General features: G+C 52.6%; 1 protein-coding gene across 1 annotated transcript in view; it reads left to right on the top strand.

Moving 5' to 3' along the window:
• The first annotated feature begins 12,433 nt into the window (after positions 1–12,433).
• JPH3 (junctophilin 3) overlaps positions 12,434–17,102 on the top strand; it is a 45,744-nt gene continuing 41,075 nt past the window's right edge. The window contains exon 1 of the mRNA XM_082770378.1: positions 12,434–13,100. Coding sequence (XP_082626504.1) covers positions 12,719–13,100 — 382 coding nt within the window. The 5' untranslated portion in view covers positions 12,434–12,718. The remainder of the gene's footprint in view (positions 13,101–17,102) is intronic.

Raw genomic sequence — 17,102 nt, forward strand, 5'->3', positions numbered from 1 at the left:
TGCAGCAATTAAATATTTGTGTTCTGAGCCCAGAACTTGCAGCCAGCCATTTATTTTTTTATTTTTATTCATTTTTTCTGCACAAGGATAACGTTTGTGGTGTCGCTTTCCCACCAAAATCTTCTCCCAGTGCAGTTTTGCTCTGAATGCGGCACGTTTGGGTCCGAAGGGATGTCACCGAAGTGAATTTCCCCCATCCCATGTCCCCCCAGCCCCAGCAGACGTGAATTCTCCGGGCAGAGAACTGCCACCCATTTACACGCAGGCATGTGTAGGATCCCCTGGATTTTGCCCAAGCCCATATTTGTGCCAAAATACTTTTCCTCCCGGTCCTTCTGCTGAGTGAGCAGCAGCAGGGCAGCCCCTCGGGGCTGGAGGTGGGTTTCTGCCCCAGCCGAGGTGGAGCTGCTGCTGGGTTCCCTCCCAGCAATGCCCTAAAATCCCCTAGCGGGGAGGGAGCAGAGGATGCTCCACCAGCTCAGCCTGGAGGAATCTCCTCAGCCCCACTCCTTGGGCTTCTCTCCACAGACTGCCTAAAATGGATATGAAAGAGCCTCGGAGAGGAATTTATTTTCTTCCTAAGACCATCCTTAAAATAACAAACAGAAGAAAACTGGTGACATGCAGTACATCTGTTTGAATAACACGGCCCTTCTGTCTGCAGCAGAGGAAACTCCAAATAACTCTTTGATTTGTGTTTCCTTTCTTCTCCTTCCTCATCTCCTCCTCCTCACTACTGTATACAAATCTGTTCCGCGAGCTCAAAGCCACCACTTCTTTCTCCCCTGACAAGCCTGTTTTTATGCCATGTGATAGTTATTTAATTTCCTCCCTGCTTCGAGCACAGCTAATATTTATCTTCCCTTGTGGGATTGCGTCTCTGCTCGGAGGCGGATGTCAGGGGGTAAGGACAGCCCTGCCTTGGATCCGAATTCCTGCCCTCTGACTGTGTCTCGAGGAATAGCATCGTCCCCTGCAGGCAGTCCCATAGCAGCCAGCAGGCCCGGTTCAGAGAAAGGAGTAGGATTTAGGTCTGTGTTTAAAGTTAGCAGGCGTAGAAACCCCTTTTTCAAATAGGGGCAGCACCTAAAGCCGAGGCAGTGCAGCCGCTGGTGTGCCAGGCGACGTTCAACAGGGATAAGGCCATTGAGGTCTGGCCTTTTGCTGGCTGCTTTTTGCTCCCCCAGAAGCAGCGAAACGATGGCTAGAGGCCACTTCTTGTTTTTAAGAAATCCATTTGGGGGGCAGAGGTGAAGCCCGAGTAAGGCAGAGATTGCAAGGCGCCGCTCCCACCAATTCTGAAACCACGCGAACAGGCAGGATCTCACCGCGTGGCTTTTCCTTTGTTCAAAGCTGCCGTGTGTGCCGAGCGAGGAGCCACATTTTCCTCATTAAATGTGCTTCCTTTCGGCACCGATCCTTTCCCTTCCTTACCACGAGGCGTTTTTTTTTTTCAGGCCCTCAGAGCTAATATCACAACTATGGATCTGGGGTTTATTTATAGCCCTCGGCTCCGCGGAGCGCTGTGTGTCTTGTTGCTGTGGAAACTGGGATTCTCAAAGTAAAAGGCTTTTAAAGGGATTTTTCAGAAGCGACCTGCTGAATTCGAGTACTAGCTTTCACCTCCAGAGCTCTGTGTTCGACTGTGCCTCAAAGTTACTAGCAAAACACGTCCCGTGTGCTCCCCTGGGGACGCCGGTCCCCTGCAGCGCGCTCAGATCCGGCACTTGGCCCTGGTTTGTGCTCTCTGCTGTAAGGCAGATGTGCGAGGAGCCACGGGCATGTTAAAACCTGCTGCCAGCAATGGCACATTCGCCAGGCTCGGGGCACTTTGCTTTTTTCTTTCCCTGTCGATGTTTTCCTGGAGCTTTTTTTGCCAAGGGAAATTCCGCCTTATGCGCGGCTACGTCTGTAAACCTCTCCGCAGCGAGCTTTGAGACCGCTGCGGGTGGATGTTTCTTGGAAATTAGATTTTACTGCATTAAACAGTGATCTACCTTATATTATTTATCTCCGGGCATGGTGTGAAAAGGCTGCAGTCCTACTGATGCTCTGCATCCTCTCTGGGCAGGGCAGGGCAGCGGCAGGCAGAGCTACACTTGGCCAGGCTTTGCTGGGCAGGGCGCTGGCTGAGCGCTGAGATTAAAAAAAAATAAAGAAAATTCAAGCAGTAATTCTGTTTAGAGCCCAGTTCAACATGGGCAGAGATATGAGGTGCATCCAGGATGCCAAGCTTGGAAAACCAACCCCAAAAATGCCACCCTACTGATGCGGCGAGGGAAGGGGGGGACGACAGGAAGGCCGGGGCACGTGTCTTAAATTCACAAACAAGGCACAAAATGTCAGAGATGATCAGCTATCGCCTCGCATTTCCATAAGTAAAGCAGCAATCCCAATGTGTGCTGGCTGCCGGGGCTGGGGGCTGGCACCGGGCAGCCTCTCCTTCCCCTGTGCAGCCCTGACATTTGCTCAGCACATCTTATGGGTCCACGCTGCCGTGGGGTGCATCGAGCCCTCCAGGAGCTCTTACTGGGATATTCGATTAAAAATAGAAAGGCAGGAGCCAAGAATACTCACAGGCCGGAGGAATGGCAATTCAGTGACTTGTCTTTTCCATTAGAGGGTGCCAGGAACCTACTGTTGCTGCACACCCCAGAAATCATGGGGAACGTGACTTTGCCCTGTACATTGTGGGACCAGGCAAATCCGTGCCCTTTTTGGGACCCGCTCCTTGTGCTGCCCGGCCAGGCCAACTAAAATAATTCAACTTCCAGGGTGAAATGCAGGCAGGGAACAGCTGATGGGACAGCTCTAACGTGAAATAAATGCAACAAGAAGCCCTTCTTGCACAGCCATGTGTGACTGGGGCATCAGGGGGTCTTTAATGGGCTTCGTTTGGGGCTGGAGAAAGCTGGTTGAAGTCAGGAGGCCCCATTTAAGACTGTCCCTGTGTAGGAGAAAAGGATGGGGGTGCAAAGAGCTGGCTTTGCCCAGCCTGGAAATGAGGGGTCTTGCTGGGGCTGGAGATGGGCGGGAGGTGGAGGGTGTTCTGGGGAGCTGCAGGGGCTCTCCACCCTGCCCAGTGTGTGAAAGAGAAATCATTAAAATAAAATAAAATAAAATAAAATAAAATAAAATAAAATAAAATAAAATAAAATAAAATAAAATAAAATAAAATAAAATAAAATAAAATAAAGTAAGAGGGGATTTTAATCTTGGGGTTTCAAAAAGGAGTGCTGACTTAGGGACAGAGCGCAGTAGGGATGGCTGAAAGATACCTTTTTGGTTTTGAACCTGTTGAAATGTGATCCCAAGATCTGAATATTTGTGGGAAAAAAAAAAAAAAAAAAAAAAAAAAGTAAGAAAAGAAAGAAAAGAAAGAAAAAAAAAAAAAAAGAAAAAAAAAAAAACTATTCAGATCATTTGGTTACTTCCAGCAGCCTGGCACTGGGAGATGAGGCACCTTCATCCTCCACGTGCCTCTGCAGGGATTCGTGGTGTGGTGCTGGGCACATCCGTCCCGTGGACAAATTAACTGGGGGCTACGACACTTTGGGGTTGGTAGCTGGGAAATGATGGGAGCAGCAATGGGAAGGAAAGGCTGGTGTGGCTGGATCCCAAAGCCTGGTGTGGCTCGGCTCTGTGTCACACCCTGACAGCTTTTCCTGGGGATTTCTGCCAACATTTGGAGCCACCTGGTCCTGTCCCAGCCCCAGCGGGCAGCTCGGAGCAAATGGGATGAGTGGCCAACCCTGGGCCCCATAAACAAGCCCGATTTCTGCTCTTTTTTCCCCAGCCCTGGGAGGAGGCTGGTCCTGCTAGACCTGTAAGCTGGCATCACATGCCAGGAATTATTTCTGGCCGACAGACGATGAAATGGGTGGTGGAAGAGCAAGTGACTTGCCTGAGACAGCGATTTTTCAGCAGAACCATGCGTGGCCGAGGGCTGGTGCTTTATGAGGCCATGCAGTGATTTCCTCGGGGTCACAAGGGTGCAGCTGCCTGGCTGGGGTTTGTGCAGAGCCCCCGGTGGCTACGGTCCCGTGGTGGCCGAGGGGCAAGAAGAAGCCTCCCATGTGGGGATGAGAGCATGGGGAAGGAGCTTGGCAGTGTGGGACAGGGGACAGGGAGGGAAAATCCCCACCACGTTGGATGAAACCGGAGGGCGCGCGGGCCGGCAGCGTGCGCTGTGCAGCGCTCGGCAAACCTGGGGCTTGGCCAAGAAAACAAACATAGGAAACACTCGAGACAGATGAAAGCCATGGGCAGCGTGCAGCAGCCTGCTCTGGTTTGCAGAGTTTTTTTTGGGACACCGGAACAGGCGCCTGTTGCTGGCAGAGCACCGAGCGCGATCCCAACCCCGTTCAAACCCAGGGCAAAGCCTTCACTGACCTCCGCTGTGCCCAGATTTTATTCCAGCTGGTTCAAGTTTTTCCCCAGATGGGATTTTTTACTGGGACGTGCCCCTCTGCTGCCCTCCCCACGAGCTATTGCTGTTATGGAGATTTGCACGTAGATTTAGGGATGGATCCTGTGCGGGGCCGAGCACCTCCAGCCCAGCAGGGGATGCAGAGGATGCTCTGCAGCATCCAGAGCTGAGGGCAGCATGTTGGATCAATGCTTTCAGAGCTGAAGACCAAAACCGAGTGCTCAGCAGCTCTGGAAATCGACTGGGGGCCTGCAGGTGGCCTTAAAGCTAGTTTCCTCCAAATCTTCAATTTTAGGAAGTAAATCCAAGGCTTTTCACTCCAGAGTTTGACTTGAGCCCTCACTTTAAAAACCCAGACCCCTGTGGGTTCTTTGGTTCACTAAGGAAGGTGCCAGGCCTGGGATGTGGGATATAAGGCAGGAATCGCATTTGTTTGGCACTAACTTTCAGTCTGAGACCCTTCTCCATCCAAAAGGCTCATGGAAATCCCCTAACCCCAAAGGGAGGCAAAGGGAAGGGAAGCTCCCAGCAGGGATTTCTCAGCACTTGGTGCTGATGGGATCCCCGGTGTCAGCAGGACCAAGGTGCGTGTTTGATCCCAGTGGAAAGTGAAACATCCTTTTCTTCTTCATCCATGCTCTTTGACAGTGACAGCCGCATTAATCTGGTGTTTTCAGATTCTTGTGGCTTGATTTCTGCACGTCTCACTGTTCTAGGGCGACGTTCCTTTATCCCTCGCCCTTTCTTTTCCTGGTGGATAATCCCACGTTGATAGGTACCGTGTAATACAGCCAGTTGTTAACTACTCCTGAATCCTGCGTGCTGATTCCTTAAGCAAACTTGAAACCCCACAAACCTGGCTTTGAGTTTTGTGGAAGTTTGTTTGTTTTTTAAACACAATTTATGAGGTATGTAGGGTAGCTTTTACTCCATTTTTTTTGGAAAGCAAGGGAGTTTCGTGTATTTAGGCAGTCTAAATACACTAGTCCAGATTGCAAAGTGCAGGCTGCATCTGCTTAAATGCCCTAAAAAGGGGGATGTAAAAAAGAAACCTTGTTTGAGAAGTGACATCAAATATGGAACAAATCCCTACATAGCTGTTTATCTGCTCAGAAAAAAAAAAAAAAAAAAAAAAAAGATCCTCAGACACTCTGGCATGACAGTATTTCATAAGAATAGAGTATGAGTTACGTCAGCTCTTCTACATTGCCGTGCCTTCATGCTTCAATGAAAGACATTTCTCTTTGTTATGAATTATAAATCTCTGTTGCAAGAGTCCAAACAGTTCTGGGAAACTGCTGCCACTGGCTGTCTGAGCGCGGTGAAGTGCCCTGTCCTTACCGTTCCCGTTGCTCAAAGCGTTTCCAAACATTCATTATTCACATCGAAGTAAGCACATCAGCCTCTCCATTAAACCGAAAACCATCCCAGCTTTCTAATCAGGTGCCAAACTACCTCGGTGCTTGGTTGATTTCTGGGTGTCTGTGGTTTTTGGCTGCACGCTTGGCTTTGCTGAGGAGGGCGAGGGGCAGGAAGGAGAGGAGAGCCCTGCCTAAAGCCCTGCGTGTCCGAGCGAGGGCAGATGCTGAAGGGGCAGAGCAGAGGACCGAGGGCTTTGCCACTGTCCCTGCCTCAGTTTCCTCATCTGGAAAACCAGGTAACGGTCTTCAGCCCACTGGAGCCTGGGAAAAAGAGGAAGACATTTGGAGAGAAAGCCAACGCATACAACCCTCAGCTCCTGAAGGCAGGGAGTTTAATGAGAGCTTTCAGAATTAAAAATAAATAAATAAATAAATGACTTTGTGTCTGTCAAGGAAAGCTGGTAAAAATAAGTTCTTTCCAGAAAACAGCCCCCAAAACAAATATTTATCCAAGTAGTGTATTATTTTAAAATCCCAGACATGTTGAAGCCCTTCTCAGGACCACGGTGGGACAGAGGGAGCAGGCACAGCTTTGGCCATTGGATTTGGGAAAGCCATGAGACACAAGGTGCCCCAGGTCCACGCTGGCTGTTTGGGCCACCACCACCAGGCAGGAGCAGCCTGTGCACATTGCAGCGAGGAAGATGAAAAGCAGCACGCCAAGTCGTTTTCCGAAGCAGGTTTCTTCTCGTCACATTATGTCAGCCGCATTTCCTGACAAAACCAGCAGGAACGCGCGGGTGACAGATGTCCCGTAATTATCGGCAGCGCTCCCGCTCCTTGGTCTCCGACATCAAACCCAAAGGCTTGAAACGAAGGCCGTGATTTGTTTGGTTAAGGCCGGCTACTTTGCTTTTATTTACGAGCTGCTTTCAGCTCTGCAGAAAATTCATCGTCTTGAGGTTTCCGCCGTGCCAAGGTGGATGCCAGACCTCGGCGAGAACGGTGCGAGCGCCAGGCGGAATAGCGGGATGGGAAACACGGAGGGGAAGCCGAGCCCTGTGGGATAAATGATGCTGTTTTTTTTTGGCTTGCAGAGGTTTTCTGCAATGGGAAGGGCAAGGCAGGCTGGTCCTGCAAAGCGGGGACCACGAGAAGGGTCTGGGCTTGGTAGCGAACAAGCAGCTCGACGTATATTTGTAGTAGGGTGATATGGTGGCATAAAAGAGCGAATGACACTCATGGGCTTGAAAACAAGAGGGAAATCACACTTTTCCCTTCGCTTTATTTTTTGGCTCCCCAGCTCCCAGCTCTCCAGCCTCCCCAGCTCCTTCCAGCACCATGGCTGCCCGGTGGAGAGATTTGGCTGGCCGGGAGGAGGAAAGCCTGGCACCACGATTCGCGCTGCCGGCGCTGGGATTCCTCCCTCCCATGTGTTCGGTTGATCAGGATCAGCTTCTTTGCTGCCGTTTTTGTGCCTCTTGACTTCCACGCGGAAACTGGCTCTATTTTTACCCAGCTAAAGCTGATTAGATTTGCAGTAATTGGCAGGATAAACAGACACATACTGTATGCAGCAGGTTAATGCAATACATTCGGTGACCAGCAAATGCACTTAGCCCATGCCCAGCACAAAGAAGACAATCAAAGTAATTTATTGCCCACATGCCTGTAACATGCCCATTAGCCATCCCTGTCCTTCCTCTCTCGGCAAACCTATTTCCCCTGTGAGACGATGAGTGTTATTGCAGAATGCAAAACATTTCATCGTTTTCTCCTGAGCTCTTCGCAAACCCATATTAAACCCAAGGACACGCAGGAGTTTCTCTTTCTGGTTAACCCAGGTCTTGACTTTTGTTGACCTGTGAGAGATGATTAGCACTGAAGCGGCCACATATTAAAAAAGAAAAATGCTACTTACAACTGGAAGGCTGACCCCCTTCAAGTAATGTAATTTCCAACCATTTCAATCACTTTTATAAGCTGCAACCTACCGGAAGATTAGCAACAGTCCTGCTTGCTGCAATATCATTCTGTTCTTTAATTGGTTTGGGGGTAATTTAGCTGGAGACTGAGTAGATAAGAGAAAATTTGGGGACAACTTCAGGTGACGGAATACTCCTGGAATTCAATTAACAGGAGGAGGAAATGAGTAGGAAGCAAAAATGAAAACCAAGCAAGTTCCCAAGGCTGAGTATTTCAACCCAGAGTCATCGGACCTTGGGAATACGACTGCTTGGTCTGGGAGAGGTGGTGGCTGTGACCCATCCAAGCCAGGAGAGACATGCAGCAATCCTCAAAAAAGTTGGGAGCCAAGGTGGGAGCCCCATCAGTTACGCAGTTTCAGTCTATTTAATGCAGGCCCTGTTGATTTTGTGCCGCTTCCCAATCAGCCCATTGCATGGGACCGAGCCAAGGGCTGTGTGGAAGGCTGGCAGTACCTTGGGTACAATTATCTCTACCAAACAAACCTCTAACCTCATCGGCGAGCTTACCACCATCAATTTTCCCTAAGCTCCCCTTCACCATTCACCGTGTTGCTCTCTTTGAATTCTTCATCTACCAAGCTGTGTGGCAGCACTTCCATTAATTGTCGGAGGCCCCTCCCGAGCTAAAAGCCCTAAAATCCTCCAGCATTTTCGGAGGCTGTTCCAAGACCTACTGAAAATCCCCTTTAACCCTCCGGACAGCTCTTTGTTCACCCCCTGTACTCCTTTAGTTACTACCAGTAGTTATTACTACTGAATAACCCCCTGAGTTATTCAGATCTGCTGGTTTAATAGCATCAAACTCGATGTTATGAATTTATTAGCACTTTTTCTTCTTTCAGCCAGATACCAGGAAGAAACTTGCACCAAACATTTCTGCCTTTTCTACGTTATTGATAAACCTCCCATTTCTGTGTAATATTGGCCCGATGCTACTGCAAGGCTCCTTTTCTAGGAAATTTTCCTTCTGTCTTTAATTTCCCCAGCATCTGAGGTTTATTAATTACTACCAGTTTCCCCTTTCTTCTTTTTCCATGTTTATGTTTTATGTGTTAGTCTTGGCGGCTCTTTCACTTCCTTTCCAAGCCATGTTGTTTCTCTTAACAAAGATTTCTGTCTGCGTTACTGCTTTGGGGGTTAAATATCCTTAAAGGCTTCTCCCTTTTCAACACATTTTTCATCTAAATTCTTTCCCCAAATTGATTTGACTTGTAATTATTTTCTGCTTTGTGAAACGGGACCTTTTAAAGTGCCAAGTATATATAAATATAACCGCTTTGAGCTTTGCTTCATTTGCACATAACAAATATAATCAAGCCATGATTTTTGCGCCTCGTTCAGTGCGAAATTCGTCTTCACCTGTCAGGGCAAGGTCTAACGGGGAATTCCCTCGTGTTGGAGGCAATATTTTTTGCATTAGGAAATTATATTTTTTTCCGAAATTCTAAGGACATTTTAATACCATCAGCTGGAGACCTCCCGTGCACATCGCTCGGTCTGAAGTCCCTGGTGGTCACCAGGATTTTATTAGACACCACGGCCACGGCTGCTTAAAGAAGCAGATCGCATTGAGCCCCTGCTGCAGCACAGTCTGTTGCAGACACCCCTTGCCTTGTCCTTTCTTACCCAACATATTGATCCAGAAATGCTCCAGATCATTTATTTCCATGTCGCTCATGACTTGAGGCCAGCTTTCGGTGCTGCTTCCCCCCTGCTCTGCCAGGTTTGGCGTGGAGCATCCCTCCTGGCTCAGGGGGTGGCCTCAGAGATGGATGCCCTTGGAGGAGGAGATACCCTTGGGAGGAGATACCCTTGGAGAAGGAGGTCTGAGCCATTCAGAAATTCCCCCCTCTGCTGGGTCTTGTTGCTCTGTTGATGCAGATAATTCTCTTTGCATCCTTTGATTTAAAAAATATATATTTTATTTCAAAAAACTTGCCAGTCCTATTTAATGCTGCCTGTACCCTCCAGGGAAATGTCTCCAGAGCTCAGCAGAGGTACTGGGCGATTCCTGCTGCTGTGGCAGGGCAGCCTGGCCCCAGGCACAGCGGCTGCGGAGATGAACTTGGCACTTGCTGGTGGTCAGAGCATCTTTGAGAGGGAAAATCCTGCTGGTATTTGGGGCTGGTGTGAAATCTAACCTTGAATTTCCTCTCCCTTAGACTCCGCACATCAGCGGCACACAGGAGATACTAACTGGTCTGGAAAGGACTCCGCAGGGCAGTAAAACTGCAGATAATGTGGTGAGAGATTTTATTTTAAACCGATTCCTGGCCTCTGGGTATATTCTGGGAAAACCAGATGTATTTGGGGGATAGGGCTGGAACCACAGCATGGCTGTGCCATACTCCACCACCATACCCTGGTGTCTGCACCCACCCACCCAGACCCTTCCCCTGGCATTCCCATGGCCTCCTTCTGTATTTGGCTGCCAGCAGGGGTATATATATATATTTTTTTTTTAAACCATGAACCATCCTGGTAGACGCTGGTGATTTCTTTTTAGCAAGGTGCCATTAAACATCCTTGTGCCTTACACCCCTATTTCATTAGGAGCAGCCCCCGCACTGGTCAGGGATGGAGAGCACGTGGGCGAGTGCACCGGCACAGCCTCTGGTCTCTCTACCTTGTGCTCCACAGAAGGAATAGCTGGTTATTAATTAACACGCCAATTAACGTGTAGAACTACTATAACCATGTAAAAAAAAAACAGTCCAACAAACAAAAACAGAGAAAACAACAGAAAGGGGTTGGAAGTTCTTTTTTTTTTTTCTCAGACAAAAATGTTATCTGCATTGAAGTGATTTCCCTGGTAGCGTTTTTCTTGGAAAGTTTGGAGGTTTCCACCCAGCGTCTTTCTTCATGAAAAAAATGGGAGTTTGCAGTACCTGAAGTGTGGGATTTTGGGGAAAAAACAAAAACAAAAACAAACACAATATATACAGAGCACAGTTACTGCATTCATGAAGGACTCAGTGTAGTTTGAGAAGACATTTTCCACTGAAAAAAGGCTTCAGTGGGAGAATTTCCACCCACTCTGGTCGCATCCCTCCAGCTCTGGCAAAGCCTTTCCCCCAGACGAGGGAGGTTTTGTGCTTCAGCAACTGGACAAGGAAAAAGCATTGAGACAGAAAAACACCTGCGTGGGAGGCTGGAGCTGGAGAGGTCCCCGTAGGTGGGCACGGGAGGCAAGTGCCCACCCGGCCCCTTCTGCTGGGGGATTTTCGTGGGCTGAAATCCCACAGGGTTCGTCGCCAGGGCTGCTTTCCTGGCCTCCTTGCCCAGCCGGGTCTCAAATCCGAGTCTGGGCTGAGAACTAGCACCAGGAACAGCAGTGGGGCTGGCAGGACGCAACCACGAGCCGCTGCATGAGAGGTGGGGATATTTTTCCAGAAGCACCACGTTTTTGGACAAGTCACAGATTTCGCTTTGCCGGCGCGTGTGCGCGTCGGTTGAATTTCTGCCCAGCGCAGCTCCCCCCTTTCATCCCCGAGCCTCGCCGCACTCATGCGTTGATGCAAACACGCCGACACACGGACAAACTCGTGGCGTGCTCTGCCAGCAGCATGTGCGCTGCGGGACGGGGACCCCGTGCGCCCCAGAGGCGCGAGGTGCGCTGCACCTCCTGCCTCCTCCTCCTCCTCCTCCTCCTCCTCCTCCCAGCCCCAAAAACACTCCTGGGATTTGACCACCGTGGGCCTTCTGCTGCCTCTCTCCTTCCAGCCCAAGGCCGGGGACCCTCGCGCGATGCCGCAGGGAGAGGGCAGCTGAATTAATTTGGGATCCGCGCTGCGGCGCGCACCGCCCCGGGGAGCCCCTGGCCCCACAGCGGGGTCCGGCCGCCCCCTTCGCGTCCCGGCCACGAGTGGGGAAGGCTCGGAGGGAGACGGGAGAGAGGAATAAAGCCGGGGGAGGGGGGGAGAGGAGGGGGGCAGGAGGCTGTGGCGACGCAGCCGCTGTCTCTTTAAATCCACCCGGAGCCTGGCGATGAGGCAGAGCGGAGAGCCCAGGATCCCCGCTCGCTCCTAAGCAGGATTTAGCCCCGCGGGAGGGAAAGGAAGGGAAGGGAAGGCGAAGGAAGGAAGGGGGAGGCCGTGGGGCGAGCGGAGACCCTCGCCCCTTCCACCCCAAGCCCCCCGGGGGGGCGGCATGCGGGCTGGGCTGGGCTGGGCCAGCGGCCACCGCAGCAGCAGCAGCAGCAGAAGCAGCAGCAGCAGCAGCAATAGCAGCAGTAGCAGCAGTAGCAGCAGTAGCAGCAATAGCAGCAATAGCAGCAGCAGCAGCAGTAGCAGCAGCAGCAGCAGCCGCAGCCAGGTTTGCCGGGGAGCGCAGGAGGCGCCGGGCTTTTAGGGGCGGGGGGCTGCGGTCGCCACCCCCGCAGTGCCGCTGCCAGCCGCCCGCGGGGCCCCCCCAGGCCGGGCCGGGGGGCGAGGGGGTCCCGGGGGGGGGCGGCCCTGCCCCGCGGGGGGCGCCGGGCTCCGCAGCCGGCCGGGGCATCAATTCGCTCTCTTGGCATTTGGCCTCTTTTTTTTATATACATATATATATTTTTTTTTCCTTCCCCCCCCCCCCCTTTTTTTATTTTTTTTCCTGCCCCCACCCCCGTTCCCTGCCGTGGATGGTTTTTAGGTGGAGTCGTTTGCACCAAAACCCAATAGCTGCTGCTGTTCTTGCTGCTATTTTTTTTTTTTTTTTAATGATCCTGTTTCCACAGCAGGGGAAGAGAGAACTGATCCCGAACATACTCCCAGAGAATGAATAATCACAAGAAACTGGCTTAAGCAGCTGCCTGGATCTGGTGCATGATTTCGATCTGATCTGATCTGATTTGAATATTTTTTATTTTTTTTTTTCCAAGTCATCGTTCCCGTTTTATTTCCTGCATTCTTTTTTTTTTTTTTTTTTCACCTTTTGGGGGATTTGCAAACCGAATTACATGCATGTCCAGTGGGGGAAGGTTTAATTTTGACGATGGAGGGTCGTACTGTGGAGGCTGGGAGGACGGAAAGGCTCATGGCCACGGAATCTGTACCGGCCCGAAGGGTCAAGGTGAATATTCGGGCTCCTGGAGTCACGGCTTTGAGGTGCTGGGGGTCTACACTTGGCCCAGCGGCAACACTTACCAGGGCACCTGGGCGCAGGGCAAGCGCCATGGCATTGGCATGGAGAGCAAGGGGAAGTGGGTGTACAAAGGCGAGTGGACCCATGGATTTAAGGGACGGTACGGGGTCCGAGAATGCACTGGAAACGGGGCCAAGTACGAAGGCACCTGGAGCAATGGATTACAGGATGGCTACGGGACAGAGACCTACTCGGATGGAGGTAGGTGATGCATTGGTCCCTTCCGAGCCGGGGCGCGATGCGGTGTGTGGGTACCGGCCCTTGGGAGTTTGCAGCCTGCCCTCCTGGAGCCAGGGGTGCTCGGATGCTCGCACCCCATGGGAGATGAGGAACCAGCCCAGCGTGGCACCTCCTTGCCACAGGTAGCCCCAAATGTCCTCCGAGCACCAGGCCCTCTTCCCTGACGCTGGGGAGGCTTTTTTGGGGTGCTGGCCTTGGGGCACGGGGGATGCCCAGCCCTCGCCCATGGGGTGGGAGGATGGGGTGGGCCAAGCCGCTGGGAATCGACCCGAGTTGCACATGGGATTCGCAGTGATGACTGCACCACTGTAACCTGTAGGATTGGCATGGAGTGGTTGGAGCAAACCAGAGGGGACTGGAGCGAGCAGGGGGAGCAGCTCCTTTGCTGCAAATGCTTTTGGCGAGGGGTCGAGGTCGTTGCGTGCACGCCCTGCCTTGCAGCCCCTCCAAACGCAGCCCCCCAACTTAATAAATCATACCAGGCAAAAGACTTTAATTCAGACAAGAGTCTTACATTCCTAGTTTACGGCTTAATGCTTAGCGTAGGGGCTCAGAGGGATCACAAAAGCTATTCTCTGCCGTCAACACGGCTTAACGAGACGTGGAGGGGAAGCGAGGATTAAAGGAAAAACATGAAAACCCAATTGGAGTGATCAAAAATTGCTGGCCTAACAAGCTTTAAGGCCAAACTAGGAAAACCAGCTGGTGCTGTGCCGTAAGTGGCTGTATCATCCTCCCTGATGTTTTGTGGCTACTTCCATCTGAACTGCCTCCATAATACGAGCTGGGCCTACCTGCCGGCAGCCGGGGGCTCTCAGCAGTGCTGCCCCGTTTTTTGGGTGAGTGTGTTCATCTAAAGCTGGCTCCTTTTTTTTTTTTATTTGTTTTTAAGGTGTTATCGTTTTCCAGGAGGGCCACGTTCAGGAAATTGCAGTGTTGCTGAGCTCCATCGCAGCCTTCCTGAAAGGTGCTGCAAGAGCTTTCTCTAGAAAACCCCAGTGTGCTGCTCGGTGCTGGTACAGGGAGGCGAGATTAAATGGCACCTGCAGCTGCCCTTTTCTGCTCCCTGAGGGAAAGGTGGAACGAGCTCTTTATTTTTAAAGATAATTTCGTACCGGTGGCTGCAACAGAGCCGCAACCTTTTGTTTCAGACGCCTGGAATAACGCTGGGGGTTTAGCTGGAAGCCGGTGGGTTTGTCTTTGCGAGTCATCTCGAAATCCTGGCAGCCCTTCGGCTGGGAAGAAAGCTCGCTGGGAGCACAGTCACGGTCTCTCGCCTTCGGCAGGGTCAGGAGGGGATGTGGGGGATTTTCTGCGTGCCCTGAACTCGCGTGCCGCCTCGCTGCGCCCCCGCCGGCACCCAGCCCCTGCCGGGGACATTTGCAGGAAGGCGGGCAGGAGCTGCACGAACCACAGGTCTCCGAGGGCTGGCTGTCGCGGGGCTGGCCCCGTCCCCATGTCCCCACGCGCGCTCTTGTCCCCACCCAGGGCTCAGCCCTGCTTGCTCCTCGTCGGCCGCAGCACGGCAGCGCTTTGGGAAGCCTGGGGAGCATCCCCAGCGTGGGGTGAACGAGCCGTTCCTGGTTTCTGAGAAGCTACCAGAAGCTAAGAGCTTCTTCCATCTTGTCAGGCCAGGCTGGCTTCTCCACGGTTGGGACAGAAAATGTCTAGTGCACGCCTGTCATTTTAGGAGGAGGTGTAAGATCTGCAGGAGAAGAGGTCTGTAGCAAAATGCTGTCCCCTGAGGACTCTGCAAAGCAGTCTAGGATGAGGGGATGGTGGTGCTGGGGCAATTTGGAGCCGTGGTGCTTGTGCCCAGGCTGCTGGCACCAGGGATGGATGCTGCACACCCCAGCCGGGCTCCTGCTCGCCCCGATGCCCGCGGTCCCCACTTTTGTGCCAGCAGCCACCGCGGCGCAGCGGAGCCCGGCCGAGGATGCACTTTCATGAACTCGGATGCAAGTAGCCAGGGAGCTTTCCCCAATTTTGGGTGGAAATCTCCAGCCTTTTGGACACCGAACCGTAATGAACTTTGTGCGTTTGGGTACAAGAAGCCGATGTGTGCAGCCAGGGCAACTGCATAGGGATTGCACAGAGGAGGCAACTGTTGGGAAGGATGTTTCTCATTAATCTGCTCGAGTTATTACCTCCATCAAACTGAAGCATCCTAGAATCCTCGCCCCAGCATCTGTCACTTGCCACCCACAGATAAATATTCATCCCTTGCATTTTTATTTTTTTTTAGCACATCCACCAGGGCTAGGGGATGGGTCCCGAAATGCGCAGCACGGCTTAGGAAGCAAGATGCCGTGGAATTTGTGGTTTTCACTCCAATTTTACCATTTCCTGCATGATAGTGGGTAAGGGCCAATCCCAAAACTCCACCAGCCATTGCCAGTGCTGTTGGGGAAACAATATTTGGCGTGCCCCATGCACACACGTCGACGCGTTTGGCTTGGCTATGGCAAGCGGTGTCCCCCCCGGCCACCCACCACCACCCAGGCTCCTCTGGCAGCCCCAGGCGCCGCCCCCCCAAGCCGGGTGCTGGCGCCCGCACGCACGCTGCCCCCGCGTGCAGCTTGCCGAGCTCACACCTCCCACGCCGACACACTCATCGCCGTGCACGCACGCCTCTCCTCCCCACGCCGCGACGCCGCTTCGCCCCTCCGTGCGCGCACGTGCTCTGCCCAAAGCGCACCGCCGGGGGATCTCGGACCCCTGCCCGCCATCCGCCTGCCCCCAGCCGTGTGGTTGCTTATGAACATAATGTACCAGGCATAAATAAAGCCCCTCTGCTCTTTTAGGGAGCCAGCTCCGTGCCAAATCTCCATGGCATCGCTGCACGCCCGACATGCACGCTGCATGTCCGTGCACCTGTGGCACAGGCGTGCGCCGTCACTTCCCATCCACACAGCCTCGTTCTTCTGCCAAAAATGCCCAACGCCTCCTGCCCCATCCAGCAACAGGCTGGTATTACATAAAACAGGCTTCTGAGGATTGCCTCGGTCGGGTGCTGGAGCTGCAAGGCTCGTTTGGTGGGCTGGATTCAGCCTGGCCACAGGTCGGCAGCTGCACGGGTCCCTTGATTCGGGCGACAGGGAGCGGGATGAGCAGTGATGGAACTGGTGGTGGGGAAGCTCTCCAGAGCCAAGGTGTGGAGGCCTCCTGTTGGAGGCTCTCTCAGGAGACATCTCGACTGGTTCTGGCCTCGTGATACCTTTCTGTAACTCCATGGCACTTTGGAAACACTCCATGATTTTACCCTGGGGGAGAGCGAGAGGAACCTTGAAGGCATGGTTTGATTCTTGACCACAGGCTTGAAACAGAAATTGCTGAGAAAGCCTTGGGCCGTGCATTGAGTATGGGTTTAGCTGCTGAAACAGTGGTGGGGGAGTGGAAGAGATGGGGCTGAGGGTGAGGAGGAAGCCCCAAACCTGCTTTCACCCATTCCAGCCCTGACAAAGCTGTTGTCCCCTCCCTGCCCATCCCAGCTGAGCGTTTGGCATCCAGGACCGGGAGCGGCCCCTCTCCGGGGTCCCTGCTGCCTGCCAGCCCCTGGGGAGCAGATCCTCAGCCTGGAAGTGTCCTGGTTCATTGGGGCTGTGCCCCTTCTCCTCTCAGCCCACCCCACCCCATGGGCTCCGTGCAGCACCACTTTTCGGGAGGGCCACCCCGAAGGGACGGGCGGTCGCACCTCGGCGCTCGTCTTGTGTAATCCTGCGTGCCCACTCACCTCCATGAATCATCCCTTTGATAGGTGAGTGAAATATAATTAGTGTTTTCATTGTTAGCACCGTGTGAGTAGGCAAGTGGGTTTTCTTGGCCCGGGCTGGCAAATCTTCGTGCTTTGCAAGCAGTGGGGAGCGGGGAGCGGTGCAGTGGGAGCAGCCGGGCAGGAGCCGTGCTGGCTCTGTGCCCCGTGTCCCCCAGTGTCACCAGTGACCCTGCAGCGGCACCAGTGAC

Source organism: Aythya marila, assembly GCF_965140915.1.
Source record: "Aythya marila genome assembly, chromosome: 12".
Lineage (NCBI taxonomy): Eukaryota > Metazoa > Chordata > Aves > Anseriformes > Anatidae > Aythya > Aythya marila.